The 26926-nt window shown below is 35.1% G+C and overlaps 4 protein-coding genes, 1 non-coding gene and 1 pseudogene across 8 annotated transcripts; 3 read left to right on the top strand and 3 right to left on the bottom strand.

Moving 5' to 3' along the window:
• Window positions 1–2231: 2231 nt before the first annotated feature.
• Window positions 2232–4714, top strand: LOC120270831 (3-hydroxyacyl-[acyl-carrier-protein] dehydratase FabZ-like; the record flags this gene model as incomplete). Its single annotated transcript, XM_039277896.1, has 4 exons — window positions 2232–2679; window positions 2758–2818; window positions 2910–3054; window positions 4236–4714. Coding segments are annotated over 4 exons (912 nt in total), but the record flags the coding sequence as incomplete, so codon positions are not given.
• A 2710-nt stretch (window positions 4715–7424) lies between these two features.
• On the bottom strand, window positions 7425–7543 carry LOC120271401. The gene has a single exon (XR_005540011.1). It is a non-coding gene; the product is annotated as a small nucleolar RNA snoR86 (small nucleolar RNA).
• Window positions 7544–9610: 2067 nt separating this feature from the next.
• Window positions 9611–10781, bottom strand: LOC120270830 (annotated as a pseudogene).
• A 328-nt stretch (window positions 10782–11109) lies between these two features.
• On the bottom strand, window positions 11110–14353 carry LOC120270829 (putative box C/D snoRNA protein SPCC613.07). 4 transcript variants are annotated; one of them, XR_005539685.1, is made up of 6 exons: window positions 14116–14353; window positions 13830–14031; window positions 12760–12828; window positions 12548–12680; window positions 11590–12467; window positions 11110–11494 (listed from the first exon to the last, which is right to left on the bottom strand). XR_005539685.1 is itself a non-coding variant. In XM_039277894.1 (6 exons), exons 1-6 carry the CDS (start codon window positions 14336–14338, stop codon window positions 11481–11483), a joined length of 1326 nt encoding a protein of 441 aa, XP_039133828.1. In that variant the 5' UTR covers window positions 14339–14353; the 3' UTR covers window positions 11110–11480. The 4 variants fall into 4 exon arrangements, 2 of the variants coding, with proteins under 2 accessions (XP_039133828.1, XP_039133827.1); XR_005539686.1 differs by having other exon boundaries at window positions 11110–11490; XM_039277894.1 differs by having other exon boundaries at window positions 11783–12467.
• A 1174-nt stretch (window positions 14354–15527) lies between these two features.
• LOC120270739 (cation/H(+) antiporter 15-like) lies at window positions 15528–18017 on the top strand. The gene is made up of 3 exons (XM_039277811.1): window positions 15528–15758; window positions 15863–16361; window positions 16519–18017. Exons 1-3 carry the CDS (start codon window positions 15528–15530, stop codon window positions 18015–18017), a joined length of 2229 nt encoding a protein of 742 aa, XP_039133745.1.
• A 2667-nt stretch (window positions 18018–20684) lies between these two features.
• LOC120270039 lies at window positions 20685–25918 on the top strand. Its single transcript, XM_039277042.1, has 7 exons — window positions 20685–20864; window positions 23148–23638; window positions 23734–23811; window positions 24498–24596; window positions 24673–24865; window positions 24938–25362; window positions 25444–25918. The coding sequence occupies exons 2-7, from the start codon at window positions 23150–23152 to the stop codon at window positions 25660–25662; spliced, it is 1503 nt and encodes a 500-aa protein (XP_039132976.1). The 5' UTR covers window positions 20685–20864; window positions 23148–23149; the 3' UTR covers window positions 25663–25918.
• The last annotated feature ends 1008 nt before the right edge of the window (window positions 25919–26926 follow it).

Genomic DNA, 26926 nt, shown 5'->3' with positions numbered 1-26926 from the left:
TTTGTTTTTTTTTTCCTTATTTAATGGAGGTGGGGTTTTTTTTTTATTTAAGATAGGTGGGGTCCACAAAACTTGTTTTGACTGTGCAAACACTTAGTTTGTTTTTTTAGTGTTGAACTCTATTCTTGTTTCTAGTTTTCGCTCTCTGTTAGATTTTTTTTGTGATTTTTGAGAACAAGTTTTGAGGCCGTGCATACCTACTGGGCCTCGGCTTTGTTGGTGTGTGGTCGTTTCTCAGCGCACTGGGCCTGGCAAGCCGGGTTCGGGGTGTGACATGTATTTTCTTGGGTGTGACTTAAATTGTTATATAATTCTTTTAGTTTATAATGAAATTACCACTAAATTATTTATTTGTCACTATTGATGTTTACCTAAAACTTAGTTTCACTCTCTAACTCTCAAAAACTATTATTTTTACACTCATGTTGTCAATGTAGAAAAAGTCACTAGTTTTAGGATTTTTTTTTATCTTTATTTTTTATCGAATTTAAACACACTTCTAATCATTTATGCAAATTTGCATTTCAATGTTTAGTAGTGATAATTGAGAACTAGATATATTTAGCATGTTTTCACTTAACACTAAATATCTACTTACACTATATACAAATGTATTACTAATTAAATAAAATATTGTATAACTTATAAGTTTTCATTATATAGTCATTATTCAATAACGTGGGTGTTGTTAAATCCCACAATATCTAAATATATCTATATTTATCTCCATTAATAAAGGTTTGGTGCGATTGGTAAAAAGTTTTTGAATGGTGGTGTCAAGGGTTCAAAACCCATGTGAAGCAACCAATTTTTTTGAAAATTAACAAAAAAAAAAACTAACCAGCCACGTTGACTCGGCGGGTTGAATGGCCCGGCCAACTGAGTCAACTGACCCGGCGGGTTTGGACTGCTGGTTCCGGGCCAGCCAAATCACGGCACGTGTCCCCCTCTAGTCCTACATCAGAAAATAGGCAAAATATTTACACACATTTTTTTATTTATATGCTACAAAATTGTTTGTCTATCCACATAAAACCTATCTTTATTTATATACTGTTACAAAATCCCATTTTATTTCTTTTATATACTCTTATGGTTGAAATCAACCTACAAATTCTATCAAAATATAAATTATTTATTTATTTTAACTTTTCGAAATCAAACTTTTGCTCTAAACGGTTTATAATTAAGTAACTAAAAATTATTTATGGTGTATTTAATTGAGTATATTTTTTTAAGGACATATAAATAATAATTTTTTTTATTGTTACAAGGATATTTAATTAAAAAGATCCAATAGTCTATGAGGTTCAACCATCCAAATGATTGATGTTTGTGAACAAAGACTTTAATCATCAAAATTTAGCCCCTCTACCCCTGCAACAATTGCACTATCGCACCTTCCACTAAGAAACCTGGCCGATAGAGTCCTCCAATCCTATTTTAATAGAATACTTTAAAAAAACTCAATGGGCTGATGACCCACCTATAATAGCTTTATTGTGGAAAAAAAGCATGAGACATTTAAAAATGTCAAAAGTTCTACTCTCTCTCAACTCAACCGTGATAACTAATCCTCGATTGTTGATGTAGATTTGTTATCCAAACCTTGTGTCACTAAATAAAGAGCTGCATGATCGAATGATGTAATTTTTTTAATTCATATACATACTCTTTGATATATATAAGCGATTATCGACTTTTGTCAAAAAAATAAAAATAAAAAATACTTCCAACAAAATAATATGCGAGGATGCAATCATCTCAATGTAAAAAAAAAGTCATATATTCATATTGGTCACTTATCCATGTGAAAATATTTCATTCTGATTTTGCTACATAACATTGTTGATGGAGTATCATGTCCGTATGCATCATTTAAACTTTTAATTAGAACGAGATGTTTCAAAAATCATATTTATATTAACAAAACTAAACATATTTATTACGTATTTGATCCATCAAAATCACAATTTTTAAATTTTTTTTATTTATAAATACAACAAAGGTGACCCAATAAAAAAATTGTCAAATAGATAAACAGGTAACCGCCATTTGAAACATTTATCACTGAGCCATTTAGTGATTATTTTTTTAATTCATATATCAAAATAAATATTGTTTTATAGATATATACCTATGATTCACCTAATTGTTCATCTACCAAGTGAACGGGTCTAAATTGAAAAAAAATGAGTGAATTTATAATTTGAAGAATTTCAGAGGATTGAAAAGCAAAAGAAACCAAGATCCATTTGGCGGTGTTGTGCGCGCTCGGTGGAGATCTCCGCCGATGCGCATCGAGCCCATCGGCACCAGCGCACGCCCAAACAAACCCAAGCCCTGCCTCGTTCTCTCCGCCCTCTCCAACTTCCTCAAAACCCACTCGCCCTCTCGTTGGGACATTTCGTCGAACACCTTGCGATCATGGACTTCGCCGCCATGACGAGATCCCTCTGCTCCCCTCCTCCTCTCCCCAACCCCTTCCTTCATCTCTCGCCGCTCTCCCTCACTCTTCATCCTCTCCGTCCCTTCACGGATCTCTCCTTCCGCTCAGATCTCGCTCTCAAACGCTAGTGTTCTCTCCCCTTCGCTTTCCCTCAAGAAGTCGATCTGCTCCCTCACTCGCTGCTCCCTCTAATGCCGAAGCCGAAACCGAAGCCGTTCCAATCGAGAAGCGTGGGTTTCTATTCTCCATTCTTTCTCTCTGATTTTTTTGTTTAGATGTTTGATTTGGTTTTGGTTTTTTGTTTGTAGAGTTCCCGCCGTTCCCGACGGTCATGGACATCAACCAGATCCGTGAAATCCTGCCTCATCGGTGAGTGTTTGTTCGTGGTCTTTCTTGAATTTTGAGGAGCTGTTTGGATTCTTTGATTTCTAGTTTATGTTTTTCTATGGAATGTGTTTAGGTTTCCGTTCCTTCTTGTGGATAGAGTGATTGAGTATACTCCTGGAGTTACTGCTGTTGGGATTAAGAATGTTACCATAAATGATAACTTTTTTCCGGGGCATTTCCCGGAGAGGCCAATAATGCCTGGTGTTCTCATGGTTGAGGTACTATTTCATGCCATTTTTATCTCGAAATTTTGATTCTTGATGTTTGTTTGAATTGTTTGATTTTTATGGTTATACATATTTGCTAGGGGGCTTGTGGCAGTGGAGAAAAATTCATGTTTCATGTTTCATGTTTCATGTTTCATGTTTGTGAGATTAGAGTGGATTTGATTGTAGAAGTAGGATGGATTTTATGGTGGTTTCTGGTTTATTTGTAGAATTGGTGGCTCTATTTTGTTGTGATAGATTAGATTGAAATTCAATTTTAGAATTATAAGAGATTTTATGTTGATTTGTTCATAAGAATGACTCTATTTTGTTGAAATAGATGGAGAGTCAATTCTAGAATTAGGAGAGATTGGAACCCTGTGGTTGTTTGTTTTGTAGGAATGGCTCTGTTTTGTTGAAATAGATGAGTGTTAATGCAATCTGGTTTAGAGATTACTACATTTATAGTGTTTATTTTGATAGAGGGATTGCTTGGTTGTGCTCTATTTGTGTCTTTATACATGGTAAATTACTTTTGGTTTTTCTTTCTTCTCCCGAATATAACATTATTAATCTTCTTGAAAAATGTCATGGTGCTGTTCTCTTTTTGTTATGCCAATTCATAACTCAATGATATGTCACAGCTCAAAAAGATTTTGATTCTTGCTTATTCATGTTCTGACTCAGTCTGATTCATAGGAAAAATTGACTATTCTGTTCTGTTCCATACAAGAATGGTTCACATGTTTAGGTTAAAATTATACATAGTCGCATTCACAATTGAATTCGGAGTCCATTTCTGAAATCTGAATATAGTTTCTCCTTTTATGTCTGGGTGATTCATTTTCAATAAAGGTTGATTGAATTTTTAATAGGCGTCAAAGGAAACAATGGCGGAAGATCGACGTTAAAAAGTTTGATGGAATAATATTATGGAAAGATTAAGGTATACACAGACATGAGTTAATGTCAGACCAGCTAGCCTATCATGTTCCCTTGTTTGTACTAATCAACTTTTAGTAAGCTTAGGACAGGCTTTGATCTCCCATGTGTCAGTAGCAAATATGTAGGCACAGAAGATTTATTTGGCATCTGACTCTTTATTATCAGCATAAGATCCATATTTTCTGAAGCGTTTTGAACTCAAACCACTGATGTGAGTTTGTGACTGTCAATGAATTTGGTTGATCCAGGCAATGGCCCAGGTTGGTGGTCTAGTGATGCTGCAGCCAGAAGTGGGTGGTTCTCGGGAAAACTTCTTCTTTGCCGGGATCGACAAAGTCAGGTTCCGGAAACCCGTTATTGCAGGGGACACTTTAGTTATGCGAATGACGTTGATCAAATTGCAGAAACGGTTTGGTATAGCCAAAATGGAAGGGAAGGCATATGTTGGAGGTGAGGTGGTATGTGAGGGTGAGTTTCTCATGGCTACTGGTACTGGTAGCGAGTGAGGATGCACTTGATTACCTCTTTGCCTTTCCCTTTTGTTTTTTGTTCTTTTAACTTTATTTTCTGATCTGAGGCTTCGCTTGTATTAGGACCTAACGTTAATGTATTGGTGACAATGGCATCCGAAAGCCATTCTTTTTTGTAAGATCTTTCTTGCTAGAATAAACTGACTGTTGTTGCATGAAACATCATTATAAAAAAAAATCTCCAGATTTTGGAATTATTGATTTCAATACTGAACTTTGTTACCACCCACGGATGAACTATGTGTTCTGTGATGTATGCTATATAAAAAGTTGGATTGTTAGGTCCTTTCTATTTATGCGCGGCAACAGAGTTCTAATGATTTCTTTTCACAGTTGTATTTTGGTGCGCGCACACGCACACTACATACACGTATTATATAATAATAATAATAATAATAATAATAATAAAGAAGGATGTTTGCACGGAATTATGGACAGTTCTCTAAATTCGGTTACACTGTTAAGAAAAATAAGGATGCGCATGAATCTTGGCGATCAAATGGGGTCTACACATATAGGTACTAAAACTATCTACACATTATCACTAGTCACACTCAAAAATATACCATCATTTGTAATTTGAACTTTTACAATTCATGAAAGATTATAAATTCTCACACCTTGTGAAAAAAAGATTATAACAGGTTCTAACGAATACTTTCTCGAGAATGGACTCAATCATGGTAACAACAAGGCAAGCGCCATGATCTATATTAGGATGAAAAAGGCTAGAACCTGACATTTTTATTTTAATTTGAAGAAAGAACCCCAACGGCTAATTTATCAAAGAAATAAGAAGAAACAAAAAGGAAGAAAGAACAACATGCGCAAATTTAAAAACCAAAACCGGAATTGGTGAAGCTCTTCATTATTCATCAGGAGGTCACGTCAGTGATGAAAGAGGTTCAACGTATGAAGATTAGCACCCAGGACAGCAAGTTCAATGGCTGGGGTAGGCCAAGTTTTGGGAATGATGTGAATGTATGGGCTATTCTACGGACTCGAAGAGCAAACTGATATTGAAAAATCTGGGGAGTAATGAACATGAGATAGTTGTAATCTGTGAGCCAAGCTCTTGAACTGAAACCATCAGGAAATGATAAATTCTTGTTGACTTTGGAGCTGATCATGTTCCAAACCATTAACAGACTCAAAAACATTGCCACAAAAGCTACATAGACTGCTTGGGCCCAGCTGTAGTCTATGGAGATAGTCACATTTAGCGAGTCTACCCTTAAAAATGAGCCAACCGAAACGCTTTACATGGAGGGCAACATTAATTCTCCATAGTTTTTTTCCACCCAATCCAATGCTCCACCGGGACTATATTGCGATTCAAATGATGATAAATCACTAATGAGGTGCTGTCACTTTGAGATTTAGGGTACCAAACCCAGTGATTGTTGGCATTTGGATCGAAATTATTTAAATTATCACCCAAATGAACCTCAAACTGACAATCCCGGTTATCATTCTGAATTAAATCAGAAATATTAAACCAATCAAAATCTGAACTCATATAAAAAAATATGGGCTTTAAAGCAAGAGGAATTTCAAAACACCACGGATCAAAAAGTTGAGAAGTACAAATTGGGTTAATAGAATTAAGTCAATAAAAAGACTTTAGGAGAGCTGCAGAATTACAAAGACCCTGAAAAAACCAAGAACCATTAGAAGGGGCAAGGTCTATCCCAAATAGCATCATCAATGTCCAAATACTTGAAAATAATTTTTGCCGTAAGAGAATGTTTAGCAAGAGCGAGATTTCTGATACCAAGGCTCCAACACACAGTTTTACCTTCAGTAATACAAGTCCAAGCAACAACATGGATGCCATTTTCATCGCCACCTTTTTTTCCCATAAGTAACTATTGACAACTTTAGAGATCTTAGTTAAGACAAAGTCAGGAATGGGATAAACTGATAAGTAGTAAGTTGGAATAGACAATAAAGAAGAATTAATCAAGACAATCTTAGATGCGGGAGATAACTTAAAATGGTTCCATCTATAGCAAATTCGATGGATTTTGGCAATCATAGAATTAAAGGGAGCCACAGCTAATCACAGCTAATCCCTTGGGAGAGAAATTAAGATGCCCAAATAAGAATAATGGAAAGAAGCATGGTTGAAGTTGACAATAGTACAAATGCTCTTCGAGGCTCTTTTTTGAACCAAGAAGGAAAATAGATCTGGGACTTAGCAAATTTAGGTTGCTAACCTGATAACTGAGTGTAAATGGACGGACATAGTTTGATGTTCCAAGCAGCTAGCCTGGATGCACATGTGACCAAAATGAGATCGTCAGTATACATCAGGTGGTTAAAGTTATAACATAACATTAAAACCTGGAATCATGTCATTGCGAAAAGCCAAATTAAGCATAAAAGTTAAATTTTGGAAGACTAGGATGAATAAAAATACGAAGAAATGGGGTCGTCTTGACCGACATCTCTAGAAGCGAAAAACGAAAGAGAGGGAAAACCATTAATTAGCGGAGAAAAGAAACTAGAATTAAAACAAGTAGCAATTCAAGAGATCCAAATGATAGGGAAGTTCATTTTAGCTAAGATGGCAAGAATAGTACAAAAGAAAGACAACGGCTTGCCGTTCTCATGTAGAAACTTCATTCTTTCACATAAATTAGAAAGAAGAAAACTGACTATTTTATTTTTTTTATTTTATGTGGCAAACTAAAAATTCCAAATCCACTTCAAACCTTCTCAGCATTGGATGCATTATTTTGCCCAAATGCATTGCATGTGTATATACTTAACTCATGCAGTTTTCACCTTCATCTCCTTCTCTATAAACACGTACTGTGCCGATTAAAGCGAAAATGTTTAGCTACATAAGCAATTACCCTTTACAACATTGAAAATAAATGAATAAATTTATAAATAAAAGAAGATATAGCAATTTATCCGGGGCCATGTCAAGAGAGAACTTGAGAGGCATAGAGAATTGCAAACTTATTGTTGCCAACCATCAACCAAGAGATCACCACTTAATTAGTGTGTCCTTGCCTGCAGATTGGCCTTCTTTAAATCTTCTAAGAAGAAATAACATTCAAACTCTTAAACAATCATAAATCAAAGCTTCAAACAATGTTATTGAGACCACTTGCGAACCTCAAAACATTTAAAACAAAAGTAGTATGAAGAATCTCAAAATAATAATAAACTAAAAACAAGCAATATAAAGGATTAATACCAACTTCATCTGCAAAATAAAAGAAATATCAAAACCCGTCAAATCAATCATTACAAAGAATTTCTACACATTGCCAGTTTTTTTTCCAATAACCATCAAATTCTTCTACAAAATCAAAGATCAAGCACTGTCAAGAAGATACAAATATATACTAAAAAAAGAAATCCACAATCAAATACACCAACTCTATTGAAAAAATAAATGGAATATCAAATCCATTGATCAATCAACACAAGGAATTCCCATACGTCGCCAATTTCATTTCCGTCAACCATGGAATTCTTCTACAAAATCATAAAATCAAACACGGAGAAGAACACATAAATATAAACTTAAAAAAAAATCCACAATCCAATGCTGCAGATAAAAATCCGTAACTTTAATAAAAAGATCCAACACTAGTTTATGAAATCTGAGAGGCAAAGAACAAAGAGATGATGATGGTGCTGGTCTGAGGGGGGACCTTGAACTCCTCCGCCGTGAACTTGAGCACGGCAATCAGCGCCGCCTCTGGAACAGTAAGAGATTGAAACAGATTGAATTCAGGGAGGATCAACAAATATGAAAAACTAGCACTAGAGATCAAATTGGAGACTCATGCTTACACTTTGAATGAAAGCCTTGGATTGGATAGGAGGTTCACCTTGAACGACACATTCCCACCATCTGCCACCATCTCTTCCTGGTGGCAGCGAGGTTTTGATGATTGGAAATAGGAATTACTTATAAATAACAAATATAAGATACTGTTACCTCTAGCTCCATGAAAATATAAAATTACTTGCTAGTCCCCAAAATAGAGTTCCAACTCACAAATAGATTAAACGTCTTCATTTATCACTCAAAAAATAGAATATATCAGGAATTATACATAAACATTCATTAAAAACAACCTGTTATTTTCCTTTTTTTTAAGAACCTGGAACTTGTCAGGAAAAATTTGACAAGCAACCAAAGTTGAAGATCAATGATGAGATGGACAAGTATTGAAATGACTTGATAACTAGAGGTACTACACAAAATTCAAAGAGAAGATGAGCTCAAAGAGAACCTGAATGCCGTGAAATCTCAGTTGCTCACAATCTTCCACTATGATAAACCTTGAGTTGCCAATGACATCAGATTGCAAATTGGAGATGGTTAAGCAGCCTGCTTACAAATAACTGAGTGTCTTCGAGTATACCAGCAGAATGCATAACAAGTATAATTTGATCAGAATATTGGAAAAAAAAGGAAGAAATCAAAACTATGTGCAACAGAAACTACCTGAGGTTTCAGTAGCATATACTAGCATCGGAACATTATCCACAACAAAGAAGACAATGAAAGTCTTACCATAAAGATCATGCATGTCCAATATTGAATAATTAGAGTACATTTGAGTCACTAAAACAAATCTCATGACCTTGATTTTAAGACCATGATTTCAGTTGATGTTAAACAATCATTATCTGCTTATAAGCCTTCCATTTGCAAGAACCTGGCAAAGTACACTGTGTAATAGCAAATGATTAACAAACATAGGCATTAGAGCCTTCTTGATAATTCTGCAAGCAAACAAGAAAATTAACTGAAAAGACCAACAACCTAAATGACATTATCACAAGTAATACACAAAATACAATCTTCTATTTAAGGAAAGAATGAAAAAAACCAAGTTGTAAGGTAACACTTCATCTCAAACTCCCAATAACTCAAAAAAGATGGAACAAACTCCTCAATACCCACAACTGAAAACTACAAGTGAACTCTCATAATATCAGGATCAGAACAAAAACCAAATATCCAAGTGCAATATCATGACAATGAGAAATTTACACACCAGGATGAATAAATAATGTTCTCTCACTTTCAAGTAACTTTCGCATCAAAATAAAGAAGAAAAAGCATTCAATCCCCATTAAACAAACAGCAGCATCAAAATGGATGGCCATCATCAAAGTATCAGATACTTACAAGTCCATCATGCTGCACAAAAACAAAAGAATTAACAAACAGCACAATGAAAATGCTCATTGATTCTAGATCCAAAAATTTACTGTGCATCATCCAAAACACATAAATCTTGGCAAACAAGAGGATAATGGGAAGGGAAAAAGAAATTCAGCTTTTAAAAATAAAATAACCACAAGAAAAAAATAATTACTAATCAACCAAAGGAAGTAAAAGGGCAAAAAAAAAGAAAAAAAATTTAGCGCATGATATTGGAAAAAGTTAAAAAAAAAAAATTTTAAACAGAGCTAAGCGAAAGCTATCACTGTCGCTCCTCATTAGTGCAGTCCCGCGCAAAATGGCCAACCTCCCCACAATTATAGCACCGCCCACCACCACCACCGCCTCCACCTGCAGAATAACCGCCGCCGCCGCCACGGCCACCAAATCTCCCGCCCACCGCTGGAGGGCCGCCACCACCGTCACCGAAGCGGCAATCTCTAGCAAAATGCCCAGATCTTCCACAGTTATAGCACTCAGAACTACCTCCATACCCACCACCACCGCCACCATAGCCTCCATACCCTCCCCCACCGCCGCTAAAGCTCCGGCCACCCCTTCCCCCTCTCCCATAACCACCACCACCATAACCTCGGCCATACCCACCACCATACCATCCACCTCTCGATCTGGATCCGTACGAGCCACGACCAGCACCTACAGGAGATGGAGGGATGGCGGAGCCATTCGGACCGGTGACATCAACAGCGCGGGTGCGTCCATCATCACCATGCTCAACGGAGAACTCCACCGTATCACCATCAGAGAGGGTTCGGAAGCCATCGGAGCGGATGGATGTCTGGTGAACGAAGAGGTCCTCGCCGCCTTCATTGGGGACTAATGAAGCCAAACCCCTTCTGCCCGCTGAACCACTTCACCGTCCCTCCTCGCCGCCTCTCCTGCGCCATCCCAACCTTTGCAAACCCTAACCCTAGATCGAGAGCTCAGCCGAGCAAGAGAGAGAGAAAAGAGGAGGAGCTCGTAGCGATCGCGAAGAAGGTCCTCTTCCTTCTCAGCTCCAAAGATCCGGATACGAAGGAGCTCGACGGATGAGATTTAAGGATCTCAACCATCCCTTTGTTAAAAAGACCATAATACCCCCTGGGCCCATTTCAACAGTTTCTAACTGCCTGCTTTCATTTCCTGTAGTTAATTATTTTTTTAATTAAAATAAACTGAAGGCAGAGAATAAACAAGTTATATTTTTGCCATCTATTAGAAAACAAACAACAATAATAAAGTTTTTAATAGAGTTATATCAAAATCATCCTCAATGAGAAAGACCAACAAAGAACCAACAAATAAAGAGGAACAAACAAGTGCTAACCTGCTTTTTCTGAAAGGAAAAGAAAAGAAGAGGTCTTGACAATACAAACATAGATAAGAGAATGGACACAAAAATCAAAACTATCCATTGAAGAAGAAACATATCCACCAATCGATCAGTTTACACGCACTTCCACTAAATGTTCTTTCCAGGATATGATCCACACAAAGCTCAAAGGATAAGGAGAAATAACAATGGTGTGGTCCTTTGAAGGATTCTCTTTGAAAGATGGAGAAGATTCCTTTTGAGTGGTAAAGGGACTAGCTCTGGGGACACACTTGAGATTGTTGCTTTCTATCCATATGCCGACACACGGCAAGGAACATCATGCTCTCAATGACTCAGTTCTGTTCGGATGATGGAGGAATAGCCTTTCAGTTTACCAACTGTTTCAATGCTTGATCAATCAGTATCATCCAATCAAATCTGCTTCTCATGGATCCCTGTCTATCAATAACAGATGGAAAAACACTTGAAAATTAGAAAACAAACCGACAATTTCAGCAACACTCATGATGAAAATGCACACATCAAATGCGTACCATATAGAAATGTCTTCCCCTCTTTGTTGTATAATGATTTTGATTTGGAAAATATACGGATGATTGATGGAATATAGAGAAGACTAGTGTGACATGTTTAACTTCATATTTCTGTTGTAGTATCAGTGTAGCTTAATTGAAGCAAAAAAACTTAATAAAGCTATTATATAGAGTGATGATTATCTTCAATAACCTGGGATTTCGCCCTCCTCCAATTGATCCTCCCCCAAGAACCTCCCATCAAGAATCAACAAATTGGCTCTTTGTTCTTCTAGTTCATACTCATCACTGTACACCCCGTCAAAGCATAGAAAGTCATCAGGATTTATTTCCCCAACCAAGTCTGAATACGCATCTTTAAGCTCCTGTTCAAACTCAAATTTCACATCATTTGAAAGTCTCGTATGGTTTGCACCAGAATTTGAATCTGTATTTCTATCCTTGATCACAGATGCATTGCACCCTTCGCCAGAAGCAGATTTCAGATCTATGGTATCTGGCTTTGACATAAGTGCATAAAACTGATCACTTGTCTTTTCATTTACTGCAGCATTCTTCTTGTGGTGAAATTTATCAGACTGTCTAGACCTTGAATGGTCCATAAGATCTGTAACCTTTGTAAAAGAAGACAACTCGCCTTCTTCTATTTGCTCCTCCCTAAAGTACAAGCTCTTTGAGTTGGGGATACCATCAGAGGAACCTGGAGGATCATCAGTCTTGGAATGGGATAATAACTCTAAATCATTATCGATATCAAAATCATAATTATGTGAAGGTAGATAAACATGGATGATCGGATGCTCCACAAGAACAATATTTGCCATTTGTTGACCAAAAGGAGCCTTTACGCTCAACATGCGGAATGGTGACTTGGAACCCTACAAAGGCCACAAAAGATGTTAAGGTTTGCTCATCAAATTGAATAAAAGATAGCCTTCGATGTCAGGGGGAATGATACTTTTGGAGTTTTCTGAATGAAAATCTTCAAATCCTCCGGTGGTATATCACAATATGGCTTCAATGGATGATTCCATGGACTAGGCTTCAAATGTTTCTCAAGCAAAGAGTGCAAGTTTGTATATTCATCAGCACTGCCAGAACAAACAGTCATGCCTTTTGAACAATATTAATGCATTAAATAGCCAAAATATGAATTAATCTTGAACTCACCCATGGTCTATCAAGCTTACATCTGTCCCATTAAATCTCCATTCAATAGTCCAAAATATAGTATTTTTCCTGGACAAGAAAATGCAGATAAATCCAAGCAATGAGCACGGTAGGCCAGTATACTCTTTATATTATTACTAGAAGGGCTCAGGGAAAATGCAATAGTTATACTGAGATGTGCAAGACTAGCAAAAACTAGGTCATCTTATCCTTGCAATACTTATAACAAGAAGTTCATGTCTAAAACTAATATCATACATCCGATTTAATTTCAAATTACTGAATACTACAATAAAGATTCAAACTATATATAATCAATATTCCGAATCCTATGATTTAAAAACATGACATCAATGGATTGAGGTAAAGCAGCGATCATAGTTAAGGTACACTGTCAAACATCTATTCCTATAGCAACATGCTTACAACTTCCACCGAGTACAAACTCATTCATATTTTACAAAGGAACCAATCACCAGGCCAAACCAGCTTTACTGCTCATCCTAACTCTTTCTGACAATCATTAGCAAACATCCAACACAGCTACAATGATAAGAATGAATTTTATCATTTATATTCAAAAATTTACAACCATATAAAAAAAACAACAAGACGTATATGCGATTAACAAAATTCCATAAATTTTAGTAGAATTTACAAAGGTTTAGGGATTCTTTAAAACATTGGCACCATTGACAGGATGAAATTAAGTAACGCTAAACTTAGCCTGCCCTTCAATTGACATTGAGCTGATAAAACAAGATATCACCATCATCATGATCCACAAGTCACCTAACAACACAATATTGGCAAAAGACTAGAATCTGAGTTTCAGAACACTAACAATACAACCAAGAAGTTCCCCTAAATTGCAGTATCAAATTGCAACCAAACCTAAAAGACTGCATTACCCAAGACTATGATCCTCTAAAATAGAAAGGCAGTTATTTTCAGCACTGAATCATTGTGTTCAATAATATCAAAAACCTCAAATAAATACAATGCATCATAATATCAGATTATATCAATGAAATCCCACATAGTAAAAAAGAAGATAATAACAATCAAACCTTATATCATATCTCGATCGGTTCCTCTCACTCTTAGCCATTTTCTGAGATAGAAATAGAACTTGTGTCCTCCGACGACGGGCGGCATTCCGCAGAATCTTAAGTCTGGTTGGAAGATGAAAACCAATGTTTCCAACGAGCCCAGAGATCGTCCGCCGTGCCGAATCCGCCACTCTCTTTCCCTCCTCCAAAAACTTGTAATCTTTCGCCCAAAGCAATCAAAATACGCATCAAAGAAGGCGGAAAAAAAAACTACGACATGAAAGAGCGGAGATTGAGAGAAAACCAGAGAGAAGGAGATCATCATTGAATTGGGAGATTGGGATGGGCTCAGCACGGCTCCGCTTTCCAGTGCAGGAGGTGCGCTGCTTGTGTGCCTTGACGCAGGGAAGGGCGCAGGTGCGGATGGAGCAGCCGGGGCAACGGTACTTCCATGGATTCAAGCCGCACTCCTCGCAGAGAGAGGGTGCGCTAGGGTTAGGGTTTGGAGTGGTTTCGAGTTCGGGCATTGGAGACGGCGAGAGGGAATCGAGAGGAGAAGAAGCGAGGCTTTGGTGGGGTTTTAGTGGTTCATCGTCACGTGCTTTGCACCTGAGCCGGTTGGCTCTTTCTCTTTTTAGTCCTTCAAAGAAATTTTTATTAACATAGTTCGCCCTTTGAAAGATTTTGCCATAAAACTAGATAGACTGTATCCATGCATTTAAAAAAAAAATTAAATATAAAATTTTTAAATAAATTAAATTTAACTTTTATCTTACCTTAAATTTGATTTGATTTTTTTTTTTCAAATCAATCATATTCCTCATCTTTTTCAATTTTTTTTTTGAAATATTTGGCTGAAACAAAATAATCGTATATTTCATTTAAACTTTCTACCACTTCATTTTGTATTTTCTAAAAGTGCTAATATGCTTCTCTTGGTTTTTCCGCAAATTTAGAGTTTTATCAACAGGCTAACCTTGAAGCCTCCCAGAGGATCAAGCGCTCCCTCAGCTTCATGAGCGCAAATTTTGCAGATCATTCCAGCAATACAACGCGCACTTAGATAGGGAGTAGTCTCATCTTTTTTACAGCTTAGGCAGGCATGTGTCTCTGGTAGGTAGCGTTAGCCGGCCCAGCTTCTATCCTCTCCATGTTGTCATTTCTTTTTCTAAACTTTGTATTCCTCAACCCTGATGAGGTTTTTAGTTTGTTTACTTTCTTTTGTCTAGTGGTTTTTTTTAATTCTGTTTTCTTGAGCATTTTATTCAATAAAATTGTGTTTATCCATTTTATTAAAAAAAACTCAAACATTGAAAAAAAATCAATTTCTCCATATTTCATATGAAATTCAAGTGTAACTATACATAAGAGCGGAGTATCTTAGCCGGATGTGGCTAATTCTTTGAGTTATGAGTTCACGAATTAATATTAAGCAGAACTAAGATATAAATACATACTTATATAAGATATATAGCACGTATAAATACATACTTATATATATATATATATATTATGAAAATATAAGAAAAATGGAGGCCGTGAAATTCTCTGGCATACCTAGAGATTCGGCGCACGCTCATCCAATTCATGGCCAATGTTCTTCTCCTTCACCTCCACAACAAAAAGAAAAAGAAAAGTTCAAAAGAAAAAGAAAAAAAGCTCTCTGATCATTCTCTTCTTTCTCTCATTGAGATCAAATTAAAGAGTGAAAGAAACATGAACAACATTGATGATGAACCTGAAAACGCCAACATCAATGACATGCTATGCATAATCCCAGGATTCTACCCCAAATCATATTCATTCGGTTTTATCAACAATGACAATTCATTCAGCCACACAATCCCATCAATGCTCGCTTACATCTCTTTGATGTTCTTCGCCTCCAAGGCCGTTTACTACTCTCTCCGGCCTCTCAAACAACCCCGCGTCGTCTGTGATCTCATAGTAAGACTTGTTACAATTGAAATAATTTTGGATATAAATATATAATTATGAAAATTTTCCATTTTAATCATGCATGCTGATGCTGATGCTGATGCTGATGCCAGGCAGGAATTATTATCGGTCCGAGTTTCTTGGGTAACATTAAAAGTTACCATGATCATTTGATTAAAGGGAGCAGAAATGCATTTGTGCTTCGCACATTATCAATCTTCGGCATTTTGTTCCATTTGTTCTTGATTGGAGTGAAGATGGATCCGAAGATGATTTTCAAAGCCGGTCATAAAGCCTTGGTGATTGCTTTAGGCTCTATTGTTATTCCTTTAACCATGTCTAGTCTCGCATTGCAGTGGATGTTACAAGCTGATGTTCTCCCGCAAACCGTCAGCAAACGTTCCAAAGGCCTCAATTTCTTCGTCTCCACACTTAGCTTAAGCTCATTCCCAGTGATCGCTGATTTATTGAATGAGCTCCATCTACTCAACTCCGAGCTTGGCCGCACTGCTCTGTCGGCTTCAATGTGCAAAGACTTGATTCGGTTCTCTATGATGCAAGTGTTCGCTGTGATGAATCAAGTGAATATTAGTAAAGGAGAATGGAAGCGAGGTGCCTACTCATTTTTAGGCCTCATTGTCATTGTGATCTTCCTAATTTTCGTATTCCGGCCGGCTATTCTCTTCATAGCACAAAGAGTACCGAAAGGCGGCCGTGTCCCCTGAAGGCTACATTCTTGTCATTTTGATCATTGTTCTTTGCACCTCAGTTTTGGCCGACGCAGTCGGTGCATCCTACGTTGCCGGTCCAATCATCGCAGGCCTTGTCGTGCCTGACGGACCACCACTCGGCACAGCATTAGTGAAACACACCGAAATGTTCATCACCGAGGTGTTCTTGCCATTGTTCTATGTAGGATTGGGACAAATGGTAGATCTTCCGCTCCTAATTAGCCATAAAGCTAAAGAAGACGAGTCATGGGCACTATGGCTTCTAGTCCTAATCATCGTCGCCTACATTGGTAACATGACAGGCACAGTTGTTTCCTCAATTTACTCTAACATGGCACCAATTAATGCATTCTTACTGGGACTAACATTCAACACAAAAGGTGTACTAGAACTCCTCACTTACATCCGGTTCTACAACAATGAGATAGTTGACAAGCCAGGATTGGCATTGATCATAGTGACAGCAATACTAGAGACCGGTGCAGCTTCTTTCGCGATCGAGTCAATGTACAACCCGCTCGGTGAGAAGCCAAAGGGTGGTCGGAGTGTGCAGAGCCTGCGCGCACACTCCGAGCTACGCATGGTCGCGTGCGTGCACAATGACAGGCCAATCCCATTCATGATCAACTTAATGGACGCACTCTGCTCGGAAGGACACCCAATGTGCGTGTACTTGCTGCACATGGTTGAGCTCAGTGGGCGAGCTGACTCAGCCTTGATCACACACAAAGACCGAAACGGGTTCGTGAACATGAGTCAAATGGACCCAATGCTCAACATCTTCATCCAGTGTGAGAAAAGCAAAGAAGGGCATCTCGCTGTGCAGCCATTCACAGCCAAGGCACCCTTCAAGTCCATGCACCATGACGTGTGCGCTATGGCGAATGATAGGAACACGCACATTGTGATCGTGCCGTTTCCGAGGAAAGGAGTGATGGATGCCGGACCGGACAAGGAGTTAGACCAGTCGGCGAGGAATGTGGTTAGTGAGGTGCTTGATGGAGGGCCATGCACAGTGGGGATACTAGTTTATGAGGTGTTTGGGTACACTGTTATACCTTCATTGGCAGGGATGAGACATAACATAGGTGTGTTGTTTTGGGGTGGTGTTGATGATAGGGAAGCATTGGCATGCGCTGCTCGCATGGCTTTGCAAGAGAAGGTAGAGTTGTCCGTGCTGAGATTCATGCCAGTGGTGGAGAAGGTTGAGGAGAGTAATGGCAGAGAGAATGAGCTAGAGTGGAGTGAGGATAGAGTGAAAGATGAGGAGATGTTGGAGATGGTGAGAGAAGTAGGGGTGGTGGTGGTGGTGGAAGAGGTGGAGGTGAGTAATGTGGAAGAAACTATGGCTGTTATAAGAACAATGAATGAGAAACAACATGATTTGATAGTGGTTGGAAGAAGACAAGGGGAAGGGTCTTTCTTGGAAGAGTTGGCAGAGTGGTGTGAGTTTCAGGAACTTGGTGTTATTGGTGATATGCTTGCTTCTGATTTTAAGCATACCAATTCCATTCTTGTAGTTCAAAAACAGGATTAGATTATTTTTTTTTTAAATTTTAATTTTAATTGTAGTTAAGAGAGACAATTATGTTTTGTTTGATTTTATTTTTATTTTTAACAAAGAATTTTATTTTTATTTTTGAAATGGATATATGAAAGGAAAAAATGGCAATTGCTATGTGGTCTTCTTGCAAAAAAAATATTTTTAGTAAAAAAATTTTTTTTATAAATTGACAATAAGCTATCATATTTAAAAAAAAGTTAGAAATGTGCATTTTTTATAAAAATAAATTAACTGTTAATATATTTTACGTGTATAAATATATATTGGGTTAGTTTGAATCCTATTTGGATTAGCTTTTGGTATGATATAAATTTAATTTTGAATTCAAATTAAATATAAAAAGTCTATCATTAGAATAATCATATATTCAAAATACATAAAATAAATTCAATACTTGGATAGAAAAAGATTATATATAAATCAATGTTATAAGTCTTGATCGATTGTGAATACACACCTCATTTATTGATGAGAACGAGATAGATCAGAAGTACTACAATGGTTTTTTCAAACATGTTGGTTTCAATTAATCCTTCTTTCAGCTAGATGAAATTCATGTCTTTGTGTCCTTTATTACTTGTTGTGCAATAAATAAGACATCTATGGAATATCCCATTGGCGGATTTAGGGGGTGGGGATATATATATATATATATATATATATATATATATATTCATAATTATATATTATATATATAATTAAAATATTAATCATTATAATTTATATGAAAAATGTTATTTTTATTTTTTTTAAATTCTACCTCATATTATTTAAATGAATTAAACAAAAATAATAAAATTACTACATTAAATAAATTTGATGTTGAGTGATAATAAATAATATGGCTAGCCAAACATAAATCTTCAAATATTTTTGTTTTTAAACTTTATATATAGATTTTTTATTGAACTTATCAATACATAATTATCAATATTTAGGATATAAAAATAAAAATAAAATAAAATAAAATCCTAAAAAATACAATTGCTATCGCAAAATCTCTAAAAAAAAAAAAATTGCAGATCTCATGATTGGTGAGTTTTTTTTTTCTCTTTGATCAATTATCTCCAAGTTTATGTTTTATTTTCAGTATAGGGATTTATCTTTTATTCCTGTTTATTTTATATCTAATTTATTTATTTTTTTTATTTTTGTGTGATTATTTGTTGTGTAAAAGTATTTATATTTGTTGAATGATTGTTAGATATTTGTTAAATATTTGTTTCATTATGCAAATTATTGTGAAAAAATGTTATATACTTGTGATTAATTGTTATGAAAATTTTAATTATTCATTAGATTATTTGTTGAATAATTGTTGTATTTAATAATTGACTTATATATGAATTTGTTTAAAGTTGTTTTTTTAATTACAATATTTGTTAATTTAGTGTTTAACTAGTTGAGTTAATCGCTAATTATGTAGATATAATAGCGGTTTTACACATAAACCAAATTTTTTTTAGATAGATATATATATTTTATATTTTTTAAAATATTGATTATTATAATCTCAAGTTTGAATTAATAGAATTATTTAATATATAAAAAAATTAAATTTAAATTCAACACCCCTTAATTTTAGTTCTGCTTATCCTAATCGCTAACATATTAATTATTTTTTTTTCTAGAGTACTTATTAAACTTTTAATTTTTGTAAAATGAATTTTAATTATTAAGGCATATCAAATAAAAGGTTTTACAGCTAAGAGCATCTCCAACCCATAACCTTAAAATTTTATCTCAAATTCTAAATTTGTTTCTGATATAGTAAATTATATTTCAACCACAAATCCCAAATTTATGCCCAAAAGGATATATTTTCATAATGTTCTTTTACACATCCTTTTTTATTATTATTATTATTACTATTCAATCACAAAATATTTAAAATTAATTATTTTTAACAATAATTTTAATTAAATATTTATTACAATGTAATATGTTATTTAATAGCTCGGTTTATTATCGGTAAATGTTTATGCAGTTTTATCAATATTATTATGAATGTATTTTATTATAAATTCGTAATGCATGTATCTTTCATTGTTTTTTAATATATATTTTTTTTAACTATTTTAGTTTAATAAATTTATCATAAATTAATTTAATGATAAAAATTATTATTAATTAATTAATTGCACACAAAATTTATAATTATATAAATTGGTTACTTATAATTATTTTAAAAATGAATTATTAATTTTAAAATTTTAATTATAATAATAAAAATAAAAATATTGATTAAAAAATAATAAATATGTTGGACTCCAAATTTGGGGTCACAAATAAAACCCCAAATCTCGGTTCATTCTTAAAAATTGATTTATGAGATATCTAATAAAATAATTTTTTTTTAATGAAAATCATGTTTATTTGTATACTCTTATATAATTTTTTCATTAAACTACCCTATGAAAAAAACACACACACACACACATAAAATAAATTTAGATGATTTTAAAATAAATTAATGTTATAAAAAAATAGAAGTAAAAAAACAAAGTTAATTTTCTTTATTTTAATAAATATTTTCAAACATTATCTCAAATGAAGCTTAACATATTCACAAAAAATATATATATATATATATATATATATATATATTTATTTATTATATCAGAAAAGCTTGAAATTTCTCCAATGGTGGTGCTTTTCCTCACGGACCTCTCGCCATTGAAGACCACAACGAGTTCATCGAAGGAATCCTCATTGAAGAAGAGAGGTTGGAGTCTTTGCCGCTTTTTCTCATTGCCTTCTCTTCTTGAGTTCTTCTTTGGAAAGGCAAAGGGAGAAGATCGAGGAAAAGGCTCTCTGTTGGTAAGTATTGTTCTTTTATTTTAGCATGTTGTAGTTATGGTGCAGACCTTGATTTCCTTTACATTTGGTGGTCTTGTTATGGATTGTGGTTGATGTGTGTGATTTGGAGAGTTGTTTGATAGTTAAAAAAAGAAAATTTGGATTGATGCTTGATTATTGAGTAATTTATCAAAACTGGTGATATTATCTGTGAATTCTCATTACTGTGATTTAGATGTTGCTTTTGGAGCATTAATTGTTAGAGTTTGATTTCTTGCTCTTCCTATTTTGATGGTTACCAGGGCTTGATAACAAATTAACAAGCTTTTTGATTTCTTTTTGTTCTCTTCTGAGGAATTTTTTAAAGGTGGCCCAATAACCATTTGTTTTTTCTAACTTTTAATTTTTAATTATATATTTTTTTCGTGGAGTTTTCCATCTCCATCTCTTCCTCTCTTGCGCTTGGGGTGGAGAAATCGGCATATGAGATTTTTGCAAGTTCCTGTGGAGGTTTTAAGGTTAAAAGTTGTTTTTTTAATAAAATAAATAAACAATAATTTTATTTTAAAAAAAGTGAAACAATACGGAACAAACAAGAGGGTTAGATAAAAAAAACAATTATAAAAAAAAATAGAATCACTGGAGGTGAAAGAAGACTACAATCGAAGAAACAGTCAATGTAAACCTCTTCTCATGATCAATGAAATTATTGTCATGCACGTGGTGGTGGTAGGTCGGTTCTTTTTGTCTCTATTCCTATTTTTTCTTCAAATTTAATGAACTGGTCCTTAATAGAATATGAACATATGATTATTGCATTACTTCCCCCCACCAATGACAATGACTCAACGAATATGGTTCCTTCTTGTTTGATGTCTCCTCTTTGGACAAGACAAATCAACCTTGCATTCCATGACAATTGTTATTCAAGTTAAAAAAAAAATCCTTGTTTTCTTTTTTATTTGGACGACTTTAATTGTTGATTCTAGAGTGGTCTATTCAGATAACTAGTTTATTAAAAATTTTGGTGTAATCTCAAGAAAAAAAAAGTCAAAGGAGTAGTTTGGTTCTTCGGTTCATCATCATTTGCTATGGCATGATGCAAAAGCTCGTATCTTGATGCTTAGTACTCCAATTGTTTGTTCAAATCTTAGTGGGGTAGGTTGTCTTGTCCTACCTCCTGTTGCATGATTCTTAAACTGACATGACAAAAGCTCTCTTCTTTTTCCTATTAGTACTTCATAAAAATAAAGGGAAATTCTTGTCTTGATGTTTTAAATTTACAATTTTTAATTTTTTTATTTATTATTAACAAAGGGAAAACTTGTGAAGCAACAAACTCGACATCTATCTAACAATCTTCTCCTTTGTCCTATGGCATGTTTAATTTACTTAGCATGTCTTCCCGCTGATTACTTAATAGAGCCTTTTGATCATCCAATTGTGTAATATCAAGACGAAGTTTTGTCAATTCATACCCGAGAAGGACCCATGATTTAAACACATTTGGCTTCATGTCCTGATTGGTAAGCCAATCACATAACTGCTGATTATCGGTGTTAACATTGCCCATGCTTGTAGACAACCATTTGCCACATTTCAAGTCATCACACACAACTATCTACACTCACTGATGCTCAACCGTCATTGCTACTGTTTCTCTATTTGTTATCTTGTAGTATGAGAATGATGATGAGTGATAAGCTCTTTGTGAACTTTATCCTGCCACGTAAGCCTCCAATGGTGGCAATTTTTACCGTTACTTGATACTTTTTTACTGTTTTATTTATCCAACTTGAAGTATACATTTAACACTGTTTTGTGTCAATTTTATTTCATTTGTATGGTGTCCATATATGGATTGATTAGTGTATCAGTTCAAGCTCATAAAAGTTATGTTGAATTCACAAGTCGTTTTGAAGATTGTCCATTTTAGGAAGAGTGATAGTAGTGGAGAGCATGACCCCATTGTAACGTGTGTATTTAAGAGCCAAATGATGCTTTTCTTTATCTATTTTACAAAATCGTTGAATTGATTGTTAGATTGATGGACAATGAACCAAAGATATATGTATGCTTAAAATCCAGCGTAGTAGGTTGTCTCGTCCTGCCTCCTATTGCATGATTCTTAAACATACAAGACAAAAGCTCTCATCTTTTTTACTTAATATTTCAAAACAAAAAAAAACAAAAAAAAAAAACAAAGGGAAAATTCTTGTCTTGATGTTTTAAGTTAATAGTTTTTCATTTTTATTTATTAGTATCATGTTCTGACATCCAATTATATAAAATTCCTTGATGAAGCCATGGGAGAGGGTGCCAATGCGATGCAAGGAACTCCACGGAGAGCTGAAGAAGTAGCAACCACATCAACCAACACCACCTTCATTTCAAAATCCTTCAGTTTGAGGAGAACCATGGATTTATCTAAAGCTCGGAGTTTGGCAAGGAGTAGAAGCTTGGGGACTTTTGGGAGGGATGGTTCTGTGGGTAGCTTGAGCATGAGAGTTCCTTCACGAGATGTGAGTGATTTAATCCGTGATTCATTCACTTTGTCAAGAGATTTGTTGGAAGAGCTGCTTGGAGATGTTGATGGCTCTGCGATTGCACAAGCGGGAGATAGTGGTGGTAGAGTAGCTGATGATTTGGATGCTGAAAATGAGAGCTTGGAGTTGTCTTCTCCGAATAATTGTGAGATAAATGGAGAATTATCTTCTTCTCCACTTCCCACTGATGCTATCTTGCATTCAGGTGAGAAGAATCAGATTGAAATTAATAGGAGTTCATCTCTCAAGGTGGGCTGAAACTGTCATTCCATTTTTCAATTTCTCAAGCTTTTGTTGAATGAATCTGCAATTTGTCATGTCCTTTTTGATTGTTTTATCTGTAGGAAAAGAAAGATAAGCTTCCAGGGAGATTGGATCACATTTCTTATCTGGTTCACATGGCTGTGTTTGGAATTCTGGGGGTAGATTGCTGCGCTTGTTTTTCTTAAACAATTTCTGTTTTCCCTGTTTGTGCTTTTGAATGATGATGTGTTGATAAATAAATAAATCTTTTGTTTGCTCAATCCGATGATTCATTGTGTGATTTCTTTGTATTAGTAGATCTGAAGAGCTGAAAAATGCATTAATGGAGAAGATGAACAGTATTCAATGATACCATTTGAAATTGTCTTTCTCTTCCTTCACCTTTCCCTGTACAGTTATGATTGTAAAGTATATTTGATTAATAAATTGTGGTAGGTATACATGGAATTGTAGTTCTTTGACATTCTGCACATTCTGCACATTGCATCTTCTTTGACTACCCAATTTTGTTTTATTTTCCCTTGAATTGGGAGTGAAACATGTGAAGGCCAGGCAATATGTGTTCCTAATTAAAGTCATATGTATTTGTATATGTATAAACTCTATCAAAAAGCTTGTCATAATAAAACCATAAACCTTGAGAGTGATAGCCATTTATGTCTGTTAGATATTTGTGTGACTCACTGCTGTTGGTTCTTGTGGTACAAGCTTAAATTCATTATCTTTTCTTATGATCATGCAGTGTCGTTAGACTTTCTAATAAATCTAGAATTTTCTGTAATAAGTGGACCTTTTTAATGTGTATTTTTTTAAGATGTTCATTAACCGTCTTTTCTATGAGCAGGTATTCACGAGGTATTTGTTGCAGAAGATTTTTGGTCCTAGCCTTCTTAAACTCACAGGGGATGACTCGGCACTATACCTTGATCTTCCGTCTAATATTGTATGTCTCACTGCCTTTGTCTTTAATCTGTTCGATATACACCAGAATATAAACTTAAAAATACGATGTTTATCAGTTAGGTTCCTTCCTCATGGGGTGGTTTGGTGTGATATTCAAGGCTGATATCCGCAATGTATCTGATCATTTGGTGATAGGATTAACTACTGGGTATCTTGGAAGCCTCACCACATTTAGTGGATGGAATATGAAAATGCTTGATTTATCAGAAAGAGGCCACTGGGTGTTCGCTGTCGGCGGCATAGTTCTAGGTAATGTTTGAATAACTCACAACCACTATGTAGAATATTTTGTTAATGTTTGAATTTTGATTCTCTTCGCAGGGATGGCCATTGTGAATGAAAGCATTCGATATGGGGTAGAGATAGCGGAGGTACTTCGCAGAATTCTATTGAATTGGCATAGCAAAACTTCTCAAAAAACCAAAGTTATGCTAGAAAACTTGAGAGTGAATACTCGTGAACGGCATGCTGTTGTTCTTCTATGGATGATATTGATCTTAGGAGCCTTATGGAGCTTAAGCTGTGTATTAGCAAAGAGAAAGATAGATAGCGTCACCAATGGCGCTGTTCTTTGGTTAGCCTGCTTGGTGGGGCCACCGGGTGTATGGTTCCGATGGTACCTTGCAAGACTGAACGGCCGGGGAATTGGAAGGAAGGGAATCCTCAAATGGCTTCCGATGGGAACATTAATTGCCAACATTCTTGCAGCTTGTATCATGGCAGCACTCTCAACAATTAACAAAGAGGTGAACTGATTTAACTTGTAGTGAATTTGGTTGTCTTATAATTATTGAATTGAATCCGTAATCTTGATTTCTTGTTGACAGGTGAACACAAAGAAATGTGCAATCATCGTGAGCGGAATTCAGTTTGGATTCCTAGGCTGCTTGAGTACAGTTTCGACTTTTGTCGCAGAAGTTTTTGCAATGAGGCAGAGTGGACACATTCTAAGGGCGACCGCGTACATGCTTTTGACGATCATTCCTTCGTTTGGATTCGGGACCCTAATATACTCCTTACCTGTTTGGTTGAAACATTACAATTAGTTGAATTGATCTCTGAAAACACAATCATGTTTTCTTCATCAATGCTCTTTTCAGTGTTCTTGATTTGGTATTCAGGTTATATTTTCAGTGTATATATGAACAAGCAGCAATTCACTGAGGTTCAGAATCACATTTTGTATTATGATTTTAAAAAAATGCTTATATATTCAAGTGAACATTTTGTTCAGTTCACTAAATATGAGATTGTCATTATCTCTGTGATGTAAAGATTGTGTTTTTATTGAATAAATGTGTTTGTTCACTGGCAGCATTGCATTACTTCGTTACCAATTTGGTATTCAATAAAAATTTAATCTACAAATTTAACGGCATAGTTTTTTTTTTTATTTAAAGGTGGATAAACTACTTCAAATTAAAGCAAGTTTAAAGATACAGAACAAAAGTCCACTACCTGTGGAACATCAATAAAATAAAAACCACAAAAGAAGAACAATGGGCCTCCTCAAAGCCCAAAGAATAATAAACCCAATTATTCCGTCACCCTGTTCGGATCCTCCTCGATCGTGGGAGCTGCAAAAGCTTCCATTGCACAGAACCCTAATGAATTCCAAACTACGTCTAACAATAGCTATGGAGTCTTGCAACTTCTCTCTCGAACCCTTAGAAATGGCTGCAAGTGCGAACCAAAACAGAAGTAATTGATCAAACTTTTAAAATAGAAGCATAAGCAGAAAAGGTGAAAATAATAAATTATTTATATATATATGATTTGAAATTTAAGAAAAACTAAATTATTATTAGAAAGGCATTTTTTTTTATTTAAAATATACTAAACAAAATTGTTCTTTTTATCCATACTGTTTTTTTAAAAAAATTCATATAATAAATATATTATTAGTATCATTTTCTAAAACTTCATTTTTTTTAAATTAGAAAAAGGTGCATTAATTTGTCCCTCCCTACAATTAGCCTCTAATTCATAAAAGCATTGGATTGATATTCTTTCATTAATTTATGTATGGAAATTTTAATAGTCAATAGAGCTCCTTGACAAATACCTAACATTTTATAGTATCAAACTAACAAGACAATAAAGATGTGGGTTATATGATGGGAATTTTTTTGGTACAAACATATTATTGTAAAATAGTTGAACTGATAAAATCTCATCACAATTTTAAATCCCAAACATGTTTAAAATTTTCAAACCCAAATCCATGACAAATCCATTTATTTATTTATTTTGCCTAAATTCCCAAACTCATCTTGTCCTAAGCCCATCCAAAACCCACTCAACTTTTTT

The sequence above is a fragment of the Dioscorea cayenensis genome, chromosome 10, assembly GCF_009730915.1.
Source record: "Dioscorea cayenensis subsp. rotundata cultivar TDr96_F1 chromosome 10, TDr96_F1_v2_PseudoChromosome.rev07_lg8_w22 25.fasta, whole genome shotgun sequence".
In the NCBI taxonomy this organism is placed as follows: domain Eukaryota; kingdom Viridiplantae; phylum Streptophyta; class Magnoliopsida; order Dioscoreales; family Dioscoreaceae; genus Dioscorea; species Dioscorea cayenensis.
Note: the sequence above shows the minus strand (reverse complement) of the source record. Positions and strands in the feature narration are given on the sequence as shown.